The following is a 22,832-nucleotide window of genomic DNA, read 5'->3' on the forward strand; positions in this document are numbered from 1 at the left end:
ACACACACACACACACACACACACACGAGTCTTCAGGAGCAAAAGCTACTCAGCTCCCATGCATTCCCTATCTCCATGAAGACTCACACGGACACAGGAGTATTAATTACATCTGTCCACTTAGATGTTTGCAACTCGTATGTCTTGATTCTGTTCTTGCTGATTTAGTTGAAAGCCTAAGTGACAGTAACCTTGAACAAGTTTGAGTTCTATTCAGTTTTTTTTTCTTTCCTTTTGGTTTTTTGAGACAGCATTTCTCTGTGTAGCACTGGATGTCCTGGAATTTGCTCTGTAGGCCAGGCTGGTCGTGAACTCAGATCTGCCTGTCTCTATCTCCTACAGATTGGGATTAGAGGGCTGTACTGCTACACCCAGCTCTGGTCAGTCTCTGAATGTAAGCCAAATTGTCTGTCTTGATCCAGCTTATTGGAAATAGGAAACAAAAAAGCACAGGAGATGGTTGGGGCATGTGGGTTGGTGGGAAGTGGCGGGAAGTAAAGAAGCAGGCAGGGCTGAGATCATTCTGACACTCTGGTGAGTGGGTCTTCGGTTTGCTCAGGGCTGAGATCATTCCGACACTCTGGTGAGTGGGTCTTCGGTTTGCTCAGGGCTGAGATCATTCCGACACTTTGGTTTGGAGGTAGAAGAAAAGTCCTAACATGGTACTGAGGAATGTAAAGCCAGCAGAGTTGCATCTGCAAACAATTAGCAATAGCAGCAAGAGGGGTTGATCAGAAATAAGCCCATAACACAGGTAAGATAGGGTGACCTGACTCTCTGGCATCTGAGGCAGGGACATGAGACCAAGCGGCTGATACGCCGAGGCAGTAGCATGGAAGGAGGAAAGTAAAGGGAAATACTCAGAAACCCTGCACGGCTTCAGCTGTCTGGGCAACTGCATGAACACTTTCATTTACGATGTAGAACACCAGAGGGAAGCAGGGGTTTGGAGATGAGTTAAATTTGAGTTATCACAGGATAGGACCCACAAGTAACTCTATAACCAAATCTAGGTATGCATTTCAAAGCAGAAAATGATTAAAATGATCACTTTATGACTGTGGAATATCAAGTAGGAAGCTTACGATGTGCACTAGGGAAGCACAACTTTAAGGGGCGTGGCTTTAAAAGGTAACAGGAACAAAGCATTTCAAAATACAAACTGTGCCGCGTATGATATGAGTTCTCAGAAAATAAGGGCTCTGGAACCCAACTGTCAAGGGCTGGAGAAAAGGCTTAGTTCAGCAGTTACTGTGTAAGCATCAGTTTGACCCTCTGCACCTACATGAATGCCAAAGCCAGGCACAGTGGAGTGTTTGTAATCCCAACATCAGGAGGCAGAGGCAGGAGGCTTGCTAGCCAGAATCAAGTAAATTTTGGGTTCTGTGAGAGACCCTGTTTCATCCAGAAAGGTGAAAAGCAATTGAGGGAGGCACTGGCTTACTGCATGTGTGCATCTATATAACCATGGACATGCACACATGAACACAAAATACACTTGTGCCTACAGAAAAAGAAATCCTTTTAATTGTCACTATCAAAAATTCCTTTTCTACAAAAGTTTCTCATTAATTAGAAGTCCTTATGGGGGTGGGGAGTAGAAAGGAATATGGTGTTGACTATAGAATTTGCTGGAAGTCTTAATTGCATAACGGAGTAACTGCACACAATTACATAGAAGAACCAAGTCAGCTTCAGATGCAGAAGGGACACGATTCACCTTAGATATCTGGACCAAAACACAGGGAGTGTGACCTAAGACTTTCTTGGCAAAGAAAATATAAGCACAAAAAGTTCTTCCTAACACAATTGCCATGCAATCATTGTGTTCGAAGTAAATGTAACTTGGGAAAAGTTGTACTGGTAGGTTGCTTTTCCCTTCATTAAGCAATGGCCTAAGACACAGAATAGTGCACAGCCAACAGTAATTGCCACATCCTTGAAATAAAAGTAAACTTTAAAACCAGTCATTGTGATATAAAGGCACCCCAGCACACACCCAGTATGCACACACACCATACTCCCCATTCATCACTACAATTAAGCTTTAAAAAACTTTTAATTACAAGGCATCCAGTAAAATATCATCCTGAGTGAGGTAACCCAATCACAGAAAAACACACATGGCATACCACCCATTGATAAGTGGCTATTAGCCCAAATGCTTGAATTACCCTAGATGCACAGAACACATGAAACTCAAGAAGGATGACTAAAATGTGAATGCTTCACTCCTTCTTTTAAAGGGGAACAAGAATACCCTTGGCAGGGAATAGGGAGGCAAAGTTTACAACAGAGGCAGAAGGAACACCCATTCAGAGCATGCCCCACATGTGGCCCATACATGTACAGCCACCCAATTAGATAAGATGGATGAAACAAAGAAGTGCAGGCTGACAGGAACCAGATCTAGATCTCTCCTGAGAGACACAGCCAGAATACAGCAAATACATAGGCGAATGCCAGCAGCAAACCACTGAACTGAGAATGGGACCCCTGTTGAAAGAATCTTAGAAAGGACTGAAAGAGCTTGAAGGGGCTTGAGACCCCATATGAACAACAATGCCAACCAACCAGAGCTTCCAGGGACTAAGCCACTACCCAAAGACTATACATGGACTGACCCTGGACTCTGACCTCATAGGTAGCAATGAATAGCCTAGTAAGAGCACCAGTGGAAGGGGAAGCCCTTGGTCCTGCCAAGACTGAACCCTCAGTGAACGTGATTGTTGCGGGGAGGATAGTAATGGGGGGAGGATGGGGAAGGGAACACCCATATAGAAGGGAAGGGGGAGGGGTTAGGGGGATGTTGGCCCGGAATCCGGGAAGGGGAATAACAATCAAAATGTAAATAAGAAATACCCAAGTTAATAAAGATGGGGGAAAAAAATAAGGCATCCAGTGTTTGTGTATATGAATTTTTATTATTTAAAGATGCTGAATGACACATTTAGCAGCATATATACTATTGTTTCATTTCTAATTCCTATAAACTCAAACATATACACACATCAGCACACTGGTGGCTGAGCAATGATTCTTTAAAGTGCTGGACTTCCATATATTGGCGGGATTTTCTGAGACTTCCTACAAAAGTTGAGATATTGGTTACGTTACTAGTATAAATCTAGGATAATCAGATGAAAACCAATTTCAAATCTCACTATGAGATACAATATGTATAGCTTGTATGTCACTGTCCTTTTACCAAGGCTTTTGAAATGGCATGCATTTACATTTTTGTCCCGTGACACAATTTAGATGTCTGAGCTTCCTCTGCTAAACACACACACACACACACACACTCACACACACACACACACACACACACACACACACACATGATATACTTAGAGAAAAGCAAACACTAAGCTGTGTAGAGATTGAGGCTGTTGGGAGTTCCCGATTCTATTTAAACTACAATATCTTGTGCTTAAAGGAATACACATATTTTCATTCATTTTAAATACACATATTTTGCACAAATAAATAACAGAGATTAACATTTGTTTATCTTTCTGCTAAGAAACACCAGGTCTGCTTGTAAAACATAGAATACTGCCTCCCAGTGGTACGATACGCTCACTTGTTTTATTAAGCTCGTCCAGTGGGGAGCAACAGACATGGAAGCGGTGAGGAAAAATCTGGCAATTTGCTGACAGTTTCTAAGTATACAACAATAAAAAAAGAATTAAAATTTGAATATACAATGAATCCAGAAGATAGGTAATAAAACATGATTTTATTTATTTTTGTAATGTCATCCACAATGCGAAGCATGACTGCCCAAATTTATAAGCTTCAAACAAAATAACACACGGTGAGGATTTAGAATACAGTCTTTCTGAAGGTGAGACTAATCTTTATATTTTCATGGGGGAAAGAATACTTCATGTGAATTTGGCATTCCTACCTTTTTTTCTACTTAATGCCTTCCTTGAATGTGGAGAAATTAAGTATTTTATTTAAATTACACGCTGGGCTTCGGGATTCCCGGAGGATTACACTAAGCAAGGCTGTCCAGCTGTGGCAGCCCCGTACTGACTGCCACTTTGCACTAGGTTGACCATCCCGTACGGCTACATAACTGTTTTTTACTTAGCCGCGCATCAAATACACGAAAAGAATATTAACAGAAAGTGGAAAATAGAATTGAAAGATCTTTGAGCAGGCATAAAACCTGAAAGGAAATTACAAGCTGTAAAACACATCATCACAAATTACACAATTCCAACACTTAGCTCAATGATACAAATTATAAGATTCCAATCTTTACCTTGACGAGGCTCACTTTTACCTTTGGACAAAAGGGTCAATACCTGCCCTACTGATTTTATAGGACCTATAAAGGCACAGTAAGGTAATATATGAGAAAATCTTTTGCATTCACCAAAAAGTATAGTCTGTGTGCACAAATAGGACATATATAAGATAGAATGTAATTGGTCACGCCCATCCCTGCCCCCAGAACAACTTCACCACAGTTAATTCCCTGCTCTTTTCAGTTCTCACTTTTCCCTGAACATTTGTTCACTGACTTAAATAATCCTGGCTTTCAATCCCTAACATTAGGTTATTTTTACTGGTCTATCTCTTGTTCTTCAAAGGCATGTTGTGGGAGGGTCCATCTCAGGACCTCAGTTTTCACCCAGACAATCCAATCTGATGCCAGAGACCCAAGTGTCACTGCTTCACAGGCAGCTTCCAAACTTGTCTGTGCCAGGCTTCGTTGTAAGGTCCCGGCCGGTACTTTCAATCGTTGACCAACTGTTTCCATGCGGATGCTATTCATGCTGGATGAGGTGAAACTCTTTATCCCTCTAACCCAAACCTCCCCTCTGAAATGCTGGGTTTATCTGTCCTCAGATCCATCTGGAATCCTACAGCCTCAACCGAGACTGTTAGCTCTTTTTAAAAATACTCGGTTTCCACTCAACATCTTTGGCCACTCACCCTTCAATCCATCTCCTTAAGTTAGATGCTGTGGAATGGGAGAATGCTCTGCTTTGATGCATACTCACTGGCTGAAGAGCAAACTCCCCCTTCCTGCCATGTGATTTGGGATCGCTGTTCTATTCCCACGCTGTGCATCTGCTTACACTCTTCTCTGCCTTGGGTAGGTTATAATTGTTCAGTTTCATGCCTTGCTTTATGGTGGTCTCTCTCCCTGCTATAGCTGTACTTTGTTAAAAATCCATGTGTAGAACTAAAGCGGCAGAGGTCACCTAAAACTATCAGAAATTCCAGATATTTATGTTATGATTAATAACAGTAGCAAAATTACAGTTGTGAAGTAGCAACAAGATAACTTTATGGTTGGGGAATACCACAACATGAGGAACTGTATTAAAGAGTTGCAGAATTAGGAAGGTTGAAAACCACTAGGCTACACTCTGAGGTTAAGAGTGGTTGCTAGTCTTGTGGGTTCTTAGCACTCACATTGGATGGTTCATACAGTTACAGTAACTCCAGCTCTAGGAGATCTGATGCCTTCTTCTGCCCTCTGCAGGCATCTGCATACGCTTGTGCATATAGACACACTGAGATATACACATATCCATATATACATTTTAAAACACTTTTAAAATTCTATACACATTTTGGGCCCATCTAATAGAACATTTTCTCTACAATAGCTCCTTTCTCCTGACCTGTGAGTAAAACCAATCCTTGTACCTTCAGTACTCATCGGTTTTTAAAATCAAGTCTTAGGTGTAGAAACATTTTATCTCAAACAAAAATTTTAAATTTTAAAACATGGAGGAAATATCTAGTAAGAATGAGACCGAAATTCTGGGAATGAAAGAAACAATCGAGTCAAATCACATGAGAAAGCATCACTAACAGACGAGATGAATTAAAATGAATGAATTTCAAGGTGGGGGGGACTAAGCTCAGACAGTACTACATTCAGATACATATAACAAAAACTAATAGCAAACAACCAATAATTTCAAAAAGTCTGAGGTACATTCAAAAGCCAAAAACCAGTGAAGTAGAAGGCGCTGAGATAGTGTCATAAGGCATAGGTAATTTACTCAATTAACTTATAGAAGAATTTCCCTAAACTTAGAGAAAGAAATCAACATCTAAACACAAAAGACAGAAGCCCAAATAGATGTGATCTGAGAAATTCTCCATAAAATACCACAGTCACAACGTCATATACATAAAACAAAGACTAAAGGCAGAGGGGAAATAATTCCAGCTCATGTACAAAGGGGGAAACCTAACATCAAATCATTTGTAAGAAACACAAAACCAGGAATGTATGGAATTACACATTTCAAGCTCTAGAAGAAAATGATTGTCAACAAAGTTTTGAGAGTCAACAAAAATATTTTAAACTGATGGCTAAATTAAGGCAATTATTGTGGAAAAATCTTAGAGGAATACTAAATATGTAGGGAAAACAGTCTCATTCATGGAGACACAGAAAAGGACACATCCCATGAGTGACCAAAATGAGTTGGGAAGGAAGTAGTCAGGCACAACCAGAAAACCCCTACAACTAACAGAGTAGGAACACAGAAATATTAATAATTTAGTCAGTCAGAAAATCATAGGGAATGACCTTAAATACAAATGATCTCAACTAACGAGACACAGACTGATGGAATTAATAAAACAAGGGACATCTATTGTATTCAAGAAACACTTAACCAGCAAATACAAAACAAACAAAAAATAAACAACAACAACAGAGCACAGTCAGAAGGTGGAAATCAGCATACTAAGGAAATGAAAGCTGTGGACGTGCTAGGGTAGCAATTCTTGTACCCATTATGGTGGATGTCAACCAAAACTAGAGATAGAGAGACCACTACATACAACACAAGAAACAATTCACCAGGGAGATAGAACAACTGCAAATATCTCTCATAAGACTAATGCTGAAAGGCAAAACACTTCACACAGACTCTGACACAATCATGAAGGTAGACATGGGCTCTTCCACTCTAAAACTGGCGGAGAAACTTCAAAGCTAAATTATACCACAGATCACCTGGAATTAAGTGGTATCCATCCAACAGACAGTAAATACACACTTAACAGAACAAGGATTGAACATTCTCTAAAACTGACCACAAAGCAAACATTAGCAAATACAAAAAATAAAATAAAATACAAAGGAAAGACGGAATCATTCTATCTCTTGAGACTATAGTGGAATAAAACTAAAAATCATCAAGAGAAATTCATAAACTATACAAATGCTTGGAGAATAAATAGTGAGTCCTGGAAAAAAAACCCCAGAGGAACTTAAAAACATTCGTGGAATCAAATGCAAAAGGAAAACACAATCAACCAGACCCTCTAGGATACAGCCAAGGGCTTCTAAAGAACATTTATGACTTACCAAATTAAATTCAGAAGATAGGAACTATTTAAACAAACCTATAATGAGCAAGAGATCAAAGTGCTAATTAAGTTTCCCCTAAAGGAAAACCTGGGACCATGTGGATTCACTGCTAAATTCTACACGTCGTTTAAGGAAGATTTAGCACCAACAACATGGCGAACCTTTCCACAGACAAAAAGAGCAGGAACACTACCAAACTCTGTCCATGGATCAAAGACCCTAACCTGAAATTCTGATACTGCTAGAGAAAAATATTCCAAGAAGCCATCATATACTGGAAGTCTTAAAATAGGACTCTAATTGCACAAGAATTTGCAAATGTATTACACAAAACAAAAAAACCCCTCTTGCATAGCAAAGGGAACTATCAGCAGGAAAATAGGTTACAGAGCAGTACAGAATTTTTACCAGCTATTCTTTAAACAGGGGCTTAGCATTTATCTATAGCATATTAGAAAAAAATTCAAAACTAAGCAGTAAAGCCACCTGTCAATAAATGAGCTCATGAAACAAAGAGATCATTCTCAAAAGACTCACGAACGCCCGGAACTATACTGAAAATGCATCCCATGCCTTTAGAGACATCGATGTTAAAACTCTTAAGATTCTACCTAACCCCAGTGAGAATGTCTGCTACTCAGGAAAGCATGACAGAGCTGGAGAGGTGGCTCCAGGGATTAGAACACTAGCTCCTCTTCCGATGATCTGGGTTTGATTCCCTACACCTATATGTGGCTCAAAGCCATCGGTAACTCCAGTCTCAGGGGATCTGACATTCTCTTCTGGCCTCTCTGGTCACTGCACAAATGTGGTGCACAGTCATGCATACACATAAAAAATAAGTAAATAGAAAGAAAAATGTTGAGTGCTGATGGGATGTGGGGAAAGTTGAACACATGTTCACTGTTGGTGGGAGTGTATACCGGAACAGCCACCATAGAAATCAGCATGGAGGTTTCACAGAGACTGAACAGTGAGGACATGAAGGTGGGAGAGTGGTGTATTGGGAAAACCTGGGCAAGAGCTGGATGGGGAGTGAAGGATGGTTAGTATCACACTTCATTGTAAACATGCATTAAATTCTCAAGAGAATATACATAAAGGAAACAAAAAACCAAAACAGGTTTGGGACCCACCTAGCTTGTTTCTGGGCATATACCCAAATACTCTCTCCTGCCACAAAGACACAAAACATGCACATTTATTGACGTTCTAGTCACAATAGCAAGGATTTGGAACTAGCCTTCTTGTTCATTGGCAAATGAATGGATAACAGAAATACAGTACATACACACAGTATTTTATTTAGCCATAATGAAATTATCAAACTTATATGAAAAATTGATGGATCTGCAATTATTTATTATGAGCAAAATAATCCAGACTCAGAATAAGAAACACCACATGTTCTTTCTTATATATAAATTCTAACCTTTAATGTTTATGTAAACATACATGTATATGGCTATGTAAATCTGTGGGTATAAGTGTGGATAGGTGTTGAAACTAGAAAGGGAACATAAAAGGGGATTGTGCAAGGGAGAACAAAACACATGAGACAGGAAAGAGGGGCTTCTGCAGTGAAAGGGTACACAAGGGGCCAGGGAAAGGGAGAGCGGAGGGCCAGAAAAACATGGTGCTTGAGAACAGCATAAGGAAACCTGGTATTTTATAAGGCAGTTAAAAATATACATTTAAAAGGAAACGTTTATCTCCCCTACTGCATTTGATTCAAATGAGAAAGGTGTCTTCATTTCAATTCACTGTGCTGAGTCCCATTCCTGAACAAAAGTCGGCATCTAGTGAATACTGAACTAAACAGATCCGGCCTTGATTTATAGATACAGAGAACAACGTTAGCAATGACATCTCACTGAGTTTTTTCATCAGTTGTCATAAGAATTAGACCAAGGTCATTGTGCATCCGGTAACAGTGAGAGAATACCCTAAAGATGAATTATCTTTTGTAATCCTCATGGTTTTATATAAATCAAAAAACTAAATATTTTCTTTTGCAGCCATTGTAGAAGGATACGGGAAGCATTTATGCAAAATTCCAGACAAGAACCTGTAAAATACACATAGGGATAAAATGTGAGCTCCTAACTAGTGTTTTTAGAATCCCAAGGTAAGAGTCATAAAGTCCATTAAAATGTTTTGTATATTAAAAACTAAGGACATTCCAAAGAGTAAAAACATACACCAATGATTTAAAGTATAGAAACACTGAGTATGTGCTAAGGGGTCAGTAATAAGCCGTTGTCATGTCTGCTTTAGAGCAGTCTAGAAGACTTTCTTTCTGTAAACAACATTGGGTGGGAGCACTGACACCTTCATTTCTGTTGTCAGCATCTGCCTTTGCTCTCCAGTGGCAGATCTGACTAGATGAGACCGAAACTACATGTTCTACACAACATAAAAGATTTATTGAGTGGAAGAGATGATGAGTCAGTGGATAAAGGCCCTTGCCCCCAGCCTTAATGAGCTGAGTCAGATCCTCTGGAAGCCGTATAGTGATAGAAGAGAACAGACCCCTGAGCCCAGCCTTAGTGACCTGAGTCAGATCCTCTGGAAGCCGTATAGTGATAGAACACACCGTATAGTGATAGAAGAGAACAGACCCCTGAGGTTGCCATCTGCCTTCACTATGAACACACCATAGGTATGTATAAGTGCACATGTACACACACACACACACACACACACACCACACTACAAAATGTAATTTAAAAAATAATTTACTATCTGCCCCTTTAAAGGAAAATGGCAAAAGCTATTCAATATAGTAAATATATTAAAAAGTTAGTTTATACATTTTTAATTTCTTATTCTATAATTCAGAATTTTTATGTAAAAGTTTTTATTATATTTTTTATTATTTAAAACAATTATAAATATAATTTGATCATATTATTCCCCTCTCTCAAGTTACTCTTCCCCTTCCTAACCTTCCAAATTTAAGTTCTTTCCCATAAAAGAGAAATATAACAACCCCTCCTAAATACAAGAAAACAAAACCACATCCAAAAAAGAAAAAGAGACAAACAAAACGCAACATATTGTAACCAAATAAAAGTACACAAGGCCTGCTCTGGGATAGTTGATGTACTACCAGTGTCAGTGTCACACTCCATTGGAGATAACTGATTTCCCCTCGCCCAACAGGTCTAAGAAATAGTTCAGGTTGTTAATCTTTATCCTAGTGGCTAGGTTTTTATTCATTCATTCACTCACTCACTCTTTCATTCATTCATTTAAAAATATAACAGAACAAAAAAGATAAAACAAAAACTACTAAAGTCAGAGGAAACAGACCATCAGAAGAAAAGGCGCCCAAGAGAGGACACAAGAGTCAGAGTCCCACTCATTCATGTTCTCAGAAATTCCATAAAAACACTAAACTGGAAGCCACAATACATATGTGCAGAAGTCCTGGTTCAGATTTATATGGGTCCTGTGCATGCTGTTTCAGTCTCTGAGTTCATATGAGCTTTGCTCGTGTGGATTTAGAGGGCCTTATTTTCTTGTTGCCCTCCATCCCCTGTGGCTCTTACACAATTTCCATCTCCTCTTCCCTGGGGTTCTCCAAGCCCTGAGGGGAGGGTTTTGATGGAGACATCCCACTTAGGGCTGAGAGTTGAAGGTCTCTCACTCTGTATGTCTGGCTCTAGGTCTCTGTATTTGCTCCCATCTGCCGCAGGAGGAAGCTTCTCTGATGATGGCTGAACAAGTTACTAATCTATGAGTACAGCCAAATATCATTAGGAGTTGTCATTTCATCATTCTGCTTTTTTCTTTTTTTAGACCAGTATTATCTGGTTTTTACCCTAGGTCCCTGGGCTGTCTGGTCTCTGGTTCTTAGTCACCCAAGCAGTGTCAGGTATTGGTTCCATCTTGTGGAGTGGGCCTTAGGTCAAGTCAATTACTGGTTGGTTACACACAAAAGCTGTCTCACCATTGCTTCCAGGTATTTTTTCAGACAATATATGATTACAGAGGAAGGTTCTGTGGCTGCCTTTATATTTATGTTTCTTTTGCAAGCATGCAGAGTATGTTCTTGTAATAAAAACCACTGAAACATAGGGGTGAAGGCTCTCTCTATAGGTACTATCTGACATCTCTATTCTTAATGAGTTGTTTGGGGGTTGTCTTCAACAATAGGGCTTTGCTGTCAGTTTGTGGAGAGAAACCTAAAGTCTTGGCAGTAGCTTGGGTCGTTTGGGGATTCTTGTGGGGCTCCTTTAGCCAACGACTCAGTTAGACGTAACCCAATCCCAGTACTGGGAGCTTCATTTGGTGACAAGATGGCCACTGGGACTCTGCCTCTCCCCTTATTTGGCAATTTCATTTAGACTGTATTCACATATGTTCATATTTTATTAAACTTTTACTGCATTAGGTTTCCATACTACCTCTCAAATGTCTTCCCTATTTTAGCTGCATCTTCCTGCGTTCCCTGCCACAACCTCCTCTCCTCTCCCTCTTCCCACTTTATCCTCACACTGGACACCCCCACTCCAGCCACAGCTAAATATTCTGTTTCTCTTTCCTGGTGAGATCTGTTCTCTCCAGTCTCCTACTCTATGCCTACCCTCTGTGGCTCTACAGTTTCTAGCTTGTCTATTTTTGTCTTCACAGCTAATTCAAGCATATAAGTGAATACATATCATATTTGTCTTTCTGAGTTTGAGATACACCACTCAGGATGATTTTTCTATCATCATTTAATAGCTGAGTAATGCTCCATTATGTAAATGTACTGTATTTCCTTTATATACTCTTCTGATGAGAGACATCTAGGTTGTTTCAAATTTCTGGCTATTATGAATGGAACAGCAATGACTATGGCTGATGAAGAATCCCTGTGATAGAAGGAAGCATCCTTTGGATATATGCTTAAGACTGGTATAGTTGGATCTCGAGGTAGATTGATTCCCATATTTTTGAGGGACCACTATATTGATTACCATAGCACTTGCACAAGTTTGCATTCCCACCACCAATGGAGGAGTAATTTCCCTTGCTTCATGTTCCCACTCACATGACCTATCACTTGTATTATTGATCTTAGCCATTCTGACAAGTATAAGATAGAATCTTAAAGTACTTTTGATTTATATTTTCCTGATAGTTAAGGATGCTGAATATTTCTTTGTAGTGTTTATCAGCCATTTGAACTTCCTCTATTGGGAATTCTGTTTCTATCTGTACCCCATTTTAGTTAGGTTATTTGTTTTTTAACCATATTTTGAATTCTTTATATATTTTGGATATTAGCCCTCTATCAGATGTGGAGCTGGGAAATCTTTTCTCATTCTGTAGGCTGCCACTTTGTCTAAATGACAGAGTCCTCTGTCATGCAGAAGGTTCTCAATTTCATGAGGTCCCATTATAAATGGTTGATCTTGGTGCCTGTACCAATGGCATTCTGTTCAGAAAGTCTTTTCCTGAGTTCAAAGCCATATCCTCCTTTCTCTTTTACTGGGTTCAGTGTACCTGACTTTATGTTGAAGTATTTGATCCACTTGCAGTTTTGTGTGGGGTGATGAGTATGGATATACTTGGATTCTTCTACAAGCAGCCATCCAGTTTGACCAGTGCCATCTGTTGAAGATGCTGTCTTTTTTTCCCACTGTGTATTTCTGGCCTCTTTTCAAAAATCAGACATCCATAAGAGTGTAGATTTATGCCTGGGTCTTCAATTTGATTCTATTGATCAAGATGTCTGTTTTTATACCAAGACCATATGTTTTTTTTCTTTTTTCTATAACTTTGTAGTACAGCTTGAAATCCAGAATGGTGACTCTTCCAGTGTTCTTTTATTATTTGGGATTGGCCAGGCATTCCTGTTTTGTGTGTGTGTGTGTGTGTGTGTGTGTGTGTGTGTGTGTGTTTCCACATGAAGCTGAACATTGTCCTTTAAAGATCTGTGAAGAATTGTGTTGGAATTTTGATGGGGATTTCATCTAATCTGTAGGTTGCTTTTGTTAGGATCACCATTTCTACAATATTAGTCCATTTTGTCCCATAAAACAAAAATAATGAACAGTATGAAGATATTAAAATAGAACATGCACAGATCCAGTTCCAGCAGAGACAAAGACTTATTTATAGAAATTTTTTTAAAAAGTAAATTACCTTATACCTTTAACATAAACCTGCCTAAATTATTCTTCATGAACTAGGAAAAGGAATGAACATTACTCACTATGGAGTATGTTGCCAAAAATGAACTTTTCTATGCTATTTTTCCACTTAAAATTAAACTTTTGAGCTGGGTATTGTGGTGCACGCCTTTAACCCCAGCACTTGGGAGGCAGAGGCAGGTGAATCTCTGAGTTTGAGGCCAGCTGGTCTACAGAGTTCCAGAACAGCCACAACTACACAGAGAAACCCTGTTTCAAAAACCCCAACAATTATTCACTCACTCACTCACTCACTCACTCACTCACTCAATAAATAAATAAATAAAATGAAGACTTGGTATTCTTACAGGGAGGAAGGAATGTCACTAAATTACTTTTTCAGTGAAGGCAGAGAAAGGCTGAAAGGAGGAGAGAGGGAGGTGAGTGGGAGGAGCTATGGAAGGAGACTGAAGAGGGAGACATTACAGTGGAGGCTCTGTACCTCATTCTCTAAGGGATATGAAGCCTATCTGTGTACCGAAGTTAAGGCCATCACGGACATGGGAGAAAAACTTCTCAGGATGGCAAGATGTGCAGAGGTCAAGATCTTCCTCCTGGTCTTGAATATTCTGTGGAAGAATTCCTCCTCGTTCTAGAAGAATCCTTGGAAAGAAGATTTTTCAAAAGATTGTAAGAATTTATTTTACTGCTAGTGAAAGCGAAAAAAAAAAAAAACGGTTTTTGTACTCGTGTGGAAACAGTGCAGGAAAGACCTCAGAACTGGGAATAGCTGGCTCTCACTCCACATGAGGGCTAGTCAGGAAATGGCAGCTTTCATCAGCACGTATCACCAAAGCTCAGTTCTGAGCTGGTGGTGTTCTACACTGCCATGCAGGCATGTGGCAGCTCTGGGAGAGAGTAAGGAACACCAAATGCTTGTTTGGAAGAAACGTATCAAGTGGCAGAGCATTTGTGTAGACAACTCTTTTGGTTCAGACACAGTATACTTTTTAATCATCTAATCTTCCCATCTTTTTTTTCTCCTATTAATTAGTTTTCACAGAAAAGTTTCCTCATAGATATTCTGATATAAATATGAATAAAAATTACTGATACTTATTTTCATAAGTCACATATAAAACTCAATCTCAATTTATTGAATCCTTTCTACTCATCAGGCAGGGTCTGGTTATGGTTTTGCTGACTAGAATAGAAACAATTCAATTCAATTCACTTGTTTGCTTTTATAGAAATGATAATTTTCAACAGAGACTAAAAAGCAAATTCGTGAATCCATAAAGGACAGGACCACAAACACAAGTAGTTGCATATTTATACTTCTTACTATTTTATAAGAAATGTTTTCTAGTTAATTAGACAATAAGAATACTTTCATATAGTTTCTATTACTTAGAAGAGTTGACCTATGCAATCGCTGTAAAGTAGAGTATATATCAGCTATTCTATACAAAGTTCAAGGAGTTTTCTGTAGAGATCAACTTGGAGTTTACTTCAAAATCAATAAACTATAACGGTTATGAAATTATCTGTGATACTAACGTGAGAATAGATGCCTTATTTAAAATGGGTTTTTCCATATGTGAATGTCAGCGCCTCAAATATTTGCTACCTGAATTACTGTTCTCTACAGTAATTTCCACCTCAGAAACAATAAGCAATAATCAAACTTTCAGCATCATTTTCAAATCAAACACACCTGGTGGCTTTTCGGATGTCAACGTAGGGATTTGGTGAGTCAAACTGTCTCACACACGAAGGATGAACATTGTGAAATGAGGTTGCTGATTCTCTGGGAAGAGTAAAGCAGCAAGATCCCACTGAAGGGCCCAGAACAACAATGATGTCCTCCAGATTACAGCCATATTCTGCTATCATAGCATTCACAGTAGCCATAGCGACGCCCAACAAAGTGCCCTTCCAGCCTGGCAAATGGGAAGAAAAGACAAGAGAAGTTAAAAAAGGAGAATTTCAACTGCTCTTATGTCTCAGTGAAAAACTAACAGCTGTGGTTTATATATTCAAAGTCCAGGTATAATCGATGAGCCACAAAAATAATGACTCCATTACAGTAGTGGCTTTAACACCAGATGAAGTATACAGAGCGCTTTACAGAACGGACAGTTAATGCGAGTTTCTTTTGAAGAGCGGTATTGATGTTTAGTCTCCATAGGAATAATGTCCTTTTGGTCTTTCCCCTCTCTTTCCTATTGACTAGGGTAATGAACACATGAAATGTAACATTTAAACCACTTAAAGTGCACAACTCAGTATTAATATCTGCAGTGTTCAATTTGTAGAGTTCTTTAATCTTGCAAATTTGAACCTATATTCACAAACGAAATCACCTCTCCCTTCCTATAAGATGTGTTGTGCTGTTTATGAATTGATTGTTCTACGTACTTTATGTGAGGGGTATCATAGTGAATTTGTCTTTCTGTAATGGCTTATTGCACCAAGTATGAGAACTAGAAGGTCCATTTGTGTTGTAGCATGTGTCAGAAGGTATTGTCCTTTTAAGATAAACATTGTATCACATCTATCACATCACATTTTGCTACTTACTCACTTGTCATCATACATATCCAAGTTGTTTCTACTCTGTAGACCTTATGAATCGGGATGCTGTACCAGTAGACACAGACCCAGAATCAGAATGGCTAGGTCATATGGCAATTCTATTTTGAACTTACTAAGGAACCTCAGTTTTTGTTATTGTTGAAGCAGGGTCTCACTATGTAGCCAGAATCCACTCTGTAGATCAGGCTAGCCTCAAACTCAAGAGATCTGCTTGCCTCAGTTCCCCAAGACCTGAGACTGAAGCACCACCGCACCCAGAATGCCTTTCTATAGTGACTCTCCACTTTGTTCACACAGGTGAGAGGTGTTCTGTCTTAGATAGAGACCTCCCTAATGGATGAATGATGAGATGGTGGTTTTGATTTATATTTCTTTAATTATGAATGATATTGATTAGCTTTTCTTATGCTTCTTAGCCATTTGAAAATCATTTCAGGGAAAAAATCTATTCCTTAATATCTGATCTTCCTGTGTCAACCTCCTGGGTGCTGGGATTATAGGGATGTGCCACCATGCCTGGTCCATATGATACAAGACGTTGACCAGAAGGTGCCATGCGTGTCAAGAGAGCACTCTGCCAGTGGAATTGCATTTCAATTCCTTTACCCATTTTTAAAATCCAGCTTTTGTTTTACTGTAATTTCAGGTGCTGTTTTAGATATTTACCTCTTATTAGATATAATGGTTTGCAAAACATTTCTGTCTCTGGACTCCATTGATTATTCTTTGATGCATAAGCATTTTAAATTTTAATGAAGTTCAATCTACTGGTCTTTAAATTTGTTTTGTTTTGTCTTCTTTTTTCCTGCTTTAGAGAGCCAAAAACTGTATTACCTAATCCAAAGACACGGATACCTACAATGTTGGTTTCATAATTTTGCCTCTTATAACTTAAGTCATCGATCCATTCTGACCTAATCTTTTAAGAGTGTTTTGGTAAGGGGCAGACCCTTCTTTTGTATGTGGGTGTCTCTCCCCTTCTGCTCCACTGCTTGAAGGTACCATTCTGTCCTCACTGAATAACTGGTTTGACATCTTTGTTGAAAAGCTTTCAACCACAGGTGAAGTCGTTTCTAACATGTGGGCTCTCTGTTCTATTCTACTTCTCACAGATGCAGACGAGCATGTCTTCTGCTGTCGTTGTTTGTTCTTTGTTTGGTTTTTATCTTTCTGCCTTTACTCATGCTGCTTTACCTCTGGGAACTCCTTTCTATAACACGCCAAACACTCCCTATTCCCTGGTGCCCAGACTTGAAGGACTCTTAGCCAGAGGCAGTCACACTCTAGAGCATGTTGAAAAGCATGAAGAGTGGCTCCTTGGTTATTACAACGACTATGGTTATTAAGTACACTAAAAACTTCAAGGACTAAAGATAATTTAATTTGCACTGCGGGATTATCTTGCCCTAAATGTTAATAGTATATCCTTGCTTAGAAATACTGACAATCTTAAAACAGATTCCTGAATATCACAAGGTATCACCTACTTAGGGAATTCTAGTCTGATTCGTCTGAGCTGTATACTTCTTATATATGTAGTAAGATTATGCAGGCCTCTTCCTACCACAAAGCAACACACTTACATCTATGCCCATAAGAAAGACAATTATAAATCACCCTGTATTGCAAATTCACAAAATCTTAGTTGATTAAATACACCTACCCGAGTGAGCAGCCCCACATGCTTTTTTCACAGGATCTGCAAAGACTATAGGTATACAGTCTGCGCCAAGAGCTGTGATTGTGATTCCTCTCTGATTTGTAATTATTCCATCGTAAGATTCAGGCTCCTTCTTCCCCATTACCCATACTTCACTGGCGTGATCAGTCTGACACAAAACGCAGGACAAAATGTCTTGAAAATGAAACATCTTACATGCGAGCTTTTCTACAAGTACTGGTCACAAAATTAGGTAATCAGGCTATGATCATCCGCTTCCATAAGTGATAAAGTGCCAGATATAACTCTCTGCAGATGTGGGTCCTAGGGAATTAAACTCAGAAGTCTTGACCATCCCCCACCAGAGATCAGTAAATCTTCACTGAGTACTTGTCCCAAAAGGCAAGTTTCACTTTCTTTGCAGAAACGTAAACGTACCAAATGAGTGATTTTTTTTTCTTTTATTAGATTCAATTCTACCTAGAAGTCTTATGCAACAGATTTCCTTCTCACTTAGACCCTAGTTCTCCCTGCTTTTCACTTAAAAAGTTAGGGCCCCCATTTTTTCCTGATCATCCAAGTACCTTCCTTCTATATTCAAAGGGTCGTAATGGTTTTCTCCTCTCTTAAAAGTTACCTAGACTTCTAGAACTGAGGCCTAGATAAGATACATATATACAGACATATGTGAGCAGACACATACAAAACAGAGAAAAATAATTTCAGCATTATCGTAAAATGTTAGACGAAGCGCCAGAAGCAAACGTTAAATAGCTTAAGGGTTATATAAATAAACTGAGAGCGAAAAGTGCCAATATTTTAGAGGGCCAAAATCGATGACAAACATTTACCTTTATTCGGTAAAATTTCTCTGCATTAAACCCTGCAGCATTTGCCAGCCTGCGGAGGTTTTCTTGAACAACTACTTTGGGATCTCTCCGTTTGGAACTACTGAAAAGATTGAGTGAGCTGAGAGTGGGTATGTATGAAATGCCACCTGTCCGAGTTGTAAATCCGTGCAGGAAGATGTCTGTTGAGGATAAGCGGGAAAGAGTCAAAAGATGCTCTGCAAAAGACTAAACAGAGTACAAAAGGCAGCTTCTCCGTCGGGCCCTCCCTGCTATTCCAACCTGTAACTGTGGATGTGGTTCCTAACTCTGGCTACCCTTCCTACCTGCATGTGATGTCACACACTGCTATGTTTCACCTCCCCACAGGACTGCTGCTCTTCCCAGGGTATAAGCAGCGCATAGCTCCCAATTGATACCACTTATCCAAGGAGGATTATTCGAAATTTTACTCTTCTGTTAGCATGCACAAAAGGGTTGGGGTTACAGCATTTCTACATAAAAGATTTTCCAGGTCAGAAAAAAAATTTTTTAGGAGCATTGGAGATTTGCCTTAAAGCTGAATTTGCAGAGCGTGAATTTGTTTTTTAGGGAGGGCTCTGATGAAGTCATCCCTTGCTGCCTGTGGCCCACAAAACCCCCACGTTGCAAAAGATGAGCAGTTCACAAGAGGCAACAGAGAGAAGAAAAGGGGAAGCGAGGCGCTTCTTAAGGAAGTCTGGATTTTCACTGTAATGCAAAGGGCAGCGTGGAGGGTACCTGGGATCAAAGGAGATGTGACAATAGTTAGGTCCCCTTTCAACGCTGGCAGGCTTCTCAAGTACGATTCTATTTCACTCTGGACGTCTTCCAGTTTATGAGCTGTGGTCACATTTACGCCAGTGGACGGTTTCAAAAGGCTTTCCCTCTGAGCTACCTGTAAATCTTCAAACTCAAACTCATACACCGCAGTGAAGAGTTGGTCAACATAAGCCTCCATCAACAGTCTCCTATGCTCGGGCACAATCACCTTAACGCGGCTCAGATCCTCCTCATCTATTTTTTGTTTAATTGAATACAAAGAGGCAGCCAGGCTGGGATGGCTAACAGTCTCGAATTTTCCCGCGAGACTTGAAAAGCCATTTCCTGCTTCCAGTTCACAGAGGCCATATTCCCCACCCTTTCCATTGGTGGCATCGCTGCAACATATTATACAAAGGAACTTGGCCTTGGGGGCATGGTGGTCGTGAATACCATCCAGCGTCTTCAGTACCATCTGATGACAGTTTTCCTGAGAGTTCAATTGTAAACCAGAGAGATCTATCAAGACTGCTTCTGCCATTCTTCAGTCAGGCACCTTTTTCCCCCAAAGACTTTTATGCCAAATCAGCTGTAAAGAAAAATGATCACAAGGAACAATAAATTATACCAATCTCCTTATAGATACAACTGAAATTCAAGGTGGACAAAAAAAAAAAAAAAAAAAAAGGAAATAAATTGCACCAATACAAAAAGTAACCGAAATGAATGTATCGTGCAGGCCAGAGAAGCCATTTATCGTGATAATTAAGGCAGAGCCATCTTTTACTTTGTGAAAAGCTGGGTGGGTAGAGATTCTGCCGTGTTTTTTTATAGTAGATTTTAAGTATAAAATGATTTGCTATCTGAGATCAAGTCTTTTTAATTATAGGATGTCAATCTATCTGCTATATCATTATTCCCATCCTGTCTATAAGATTAGATCACATCTCATATGAAATACTGAGGTCTCACCTTTAGGATACTAAGTTGAGCGGTATAAGCAAATCTTATTTGGGGGTTGCGGTTGGGGCAGTGGTTCTAGGCAGGGTTTCTCTGTATAATAGCCCGGGCAGTCCTGGAACTAGCACTGTAGACCAGGATGGCTTTGAACTCACAGAGATGCACCTGCCTTGGCCTCCCAAGTGGCGGGATTAAAGGTATGCGCCCCCCCCCCCCAAAAAAAAAAACAACTCATTTTTTAAGATAAAACTGACCAATAAGTTAGGCATTCCTCCCCAGATTTACACAGCCCTCCACACTGGGGATCATCCCAAAGCCACTGCAATTTGTATCAGGGGCGATTTCTGACCACTTGCAGATTCTCTGTCCTCCCACCCCGGCTGGAACTCCCCTTTGCCGACCCTGTACCCCCCAATTCTGACCCCTACCACTGGCCGCCTAGGCCAACCCCAACCTCCGCCCGGCAGGGCACGGGCGCCCTCAGTCATTCTTTCCGCCAGCTGTGCACGCGACCTAGGAGGAGCCCGGACCGCACAGTGTAGGTCCGTCCGTCACGGCGCGGTCCTGCCCTCCGACTCACCGCGGGGCCGCTTCCCGCGCTCTCCTCGGCGGCCGCGAGCTGGGGTGTGAGCTGCAGCCTCGGGGAACGAACCCCAGAGTCGCCCGAAGCGGTCCGCCCGCTCGCCCGCCTCACAGCGTCCCGGGCCTCCGGGCACCGGGGTTCGGGTGTTCCCGCCACGGCCGCGGGGCGGCGCCCCGGAGACCCAAGGCCAGGCCCTTTGCGGGGGTATTCCCGCGCCGCTCAGCAGTTCCGGGTCAGAGCCCGCGGTCACCGGAGAGGCCGGTGGAGACCGCCTAGGGCCGGGGCGCTGAGGCGCTAAGGGCACTGAGGCTCGGAGGGCCGCGGGCGAGCGGGTCTCGTGAGGCGCCCGGAAGGGAAGAAGCGTCCCTCCTCCCTGCGGGGCCTTGGCGACTCTAGAAGGATCTGCTGACCTAGCAGCAAAGTCAGCTTGTCACTTAGCGCCTGCAATCTGGGCTCAAGTAAGGGGGCCCTGGGGACTTCTGTGGGGGAGTGGCTTCTTTTTTTTTTTTTTAACTTTTGTTTTACTTTTTGTTTAGTTTTTAAGTTTCTACTTACTTAGCTCTCATCCCCACCTCTTCCCCTTCTGCTGATCCTGTGCTTTCGTTTGGGACCAACATCCTTGACTGTCCGTTCACTTGTGTTGGCAACATAATATTTCTCATAAGCTCCTCAAAAAATATATGCCCGCTCACAGGACAGAATGCATTCATTCTCACGATAGCAATAAGATAAAAATTAAGGATCCTTTATCTCCCAAGGACTTAATGTTACTTATTTAAAAATTACAATAAAAAAAAAACAGGGACTTTTGTAAATGGAAAAATACCCATTCTTCAAACTGTAAGAGAAGAGAAAGCATGCTTTCTGTAGACTGGCTATGGAGAAAGGAGAGGGCCCTTTGTTTTCCTTGGTCTTCTTCCAAGTGCTGAAGTTTTTCCTGAATGAGAAGACTCTAGGGAATCTGGGAGTTTAGAAGAGTCTTGTAAGTATGCACCAACCTCAACTTGAGGTAACCAGCCTTCATAGAACCTAATCCAGTATCTATGATCACTTTCAGAGGGCACACCTGATCAGACATACAAGCCTTGGCATAAACTTGCTTTCTCTTAGGGAAAATGGAATTTTTCTTAAACTTACAAGGCAGGTTTACAACGTTTTTTCTTGTTTTCACGCACAGAGGTGAGAGCTCAGATTCCTTCATGCAATAGTACTGGCAGTAACAAACAAAACTTTCAAAATAGCTAAGTCGTTAGGGAAGTTGTCATAATGTATTTACATACCATTTCCTTTACCCCATACCGTTTCCTTCACTGTCCGGTCTGTCTGGGCCACATTTCTTAACACTCTTGCCCCTTTCTCATGCCCCTCCAGAGCTTCTCAATCCTGGTTGCACATGGGAACAAGTAGAACTTAATAGTAAAGCAGGTACCCCACACCCCCGCTGTGGATTGACTCAGTCTTCAGGAGTCAGGCCTGGGCTTGTTTTGTTCTGCTTTTTTTATTTTCATCTCGCAGATGATTCAGATGCATAATTCATTTTGGAAAAGAAACAAACCGCCTTATTCTCAAGCCCTGCAAGTAAAGGCTGTTCTTTCGTAGGCCATTCCTACGTTCTTTACACTTGCTGTTGGTTGTTCTCTGAACACACGTCATTTGTGAGCTTAACTGCTCCCAGTTGTTCAATACTCTTCAAGCTTAAACATAACCTTCCTGGAGGCCTGGTCGCCTCACTGTGCAGAATAGCTTCCTTGGTATTTTCATGTACAAGAAGCCGTCCCATAGACACAGTCTGAACTCATAGCCCATCAGTACACTGAGAAGTCTGGTTAAACACTGAATCCTACACTTTCTGAGAATGAACGTTCTTAGAAGTTATGGAGGTTTTGTCTATGTAAAGCTTTTAAAAAGAAAACAA

General features: G+C 40.6%; 2 protein-coding genes across 4 annotated transcripts in view; one reads left to right on the forward strand and one right to left on the reverse strand.

Annotated features, from left to right (window-relative positions):
* Positions 1-3,723: 3,723 nt before the first annotated feature.
* Positions 3,724-22,372, reverse strand: Lacc1 (laccase domain containing 1). Of its 2 annotated transcripts, none has more exons than XM_087585932.1 (7): positions 22,198-22,372; positions 19,354-19,963; positions 18,598-18,776; positions 17,750-17,915; positions 15,206-15,431; positions 13,991-14,151; positions 3,724-9,431 (listed from the first exon to the last, which is right to left on the reverse strand). In XM_087585932.1, exons 2-6 carry the CDS (start codon positions 19,913-19,915, stop codon positions 13,992-13,994), a joined length of 1,293 nt encoding a protein of 430 aa, XP_087442058.1. In that variant the 5' UTR covers positions 19,916-19,963; positions 22,198-22,372; the 3' UTR covers positions 3,724-9,431; position 13,991.
* The window catches only part of Ccdc122 (coiled-coil domain containing 122), a 58,712-nt gene continuing 57,027 nt past the window's right edge, over positions 21,148-22,832 (forward strand). Inside the window, 1 exon segment of one of the 2 annotated variants that reach the window (NM_001399562.1) lies at positions 21,148-21,375. The gene's annotated coding sequence lies outside the window, so the exon portion shown is untranslated. 2 annotated transcript variants of the gene reach the window in all.

The sequence above is a fragment of the Rattus norvegicus genome, chromosome 15 (genome assembly GCF_021556685.1).
Source record: "Rattus norvegicus strain SHRSP/BbbUtx chromosome 15, alternate assembly SHRSP_T2T, whole genome shotgun sequence".
Taxonomy (NCBI): domain Eukaryota; kingdom Metazoa; phylum Chordata; class Mammalia; order Rodentia; family Muridae; genus Rattus; species Rattus norvegicus.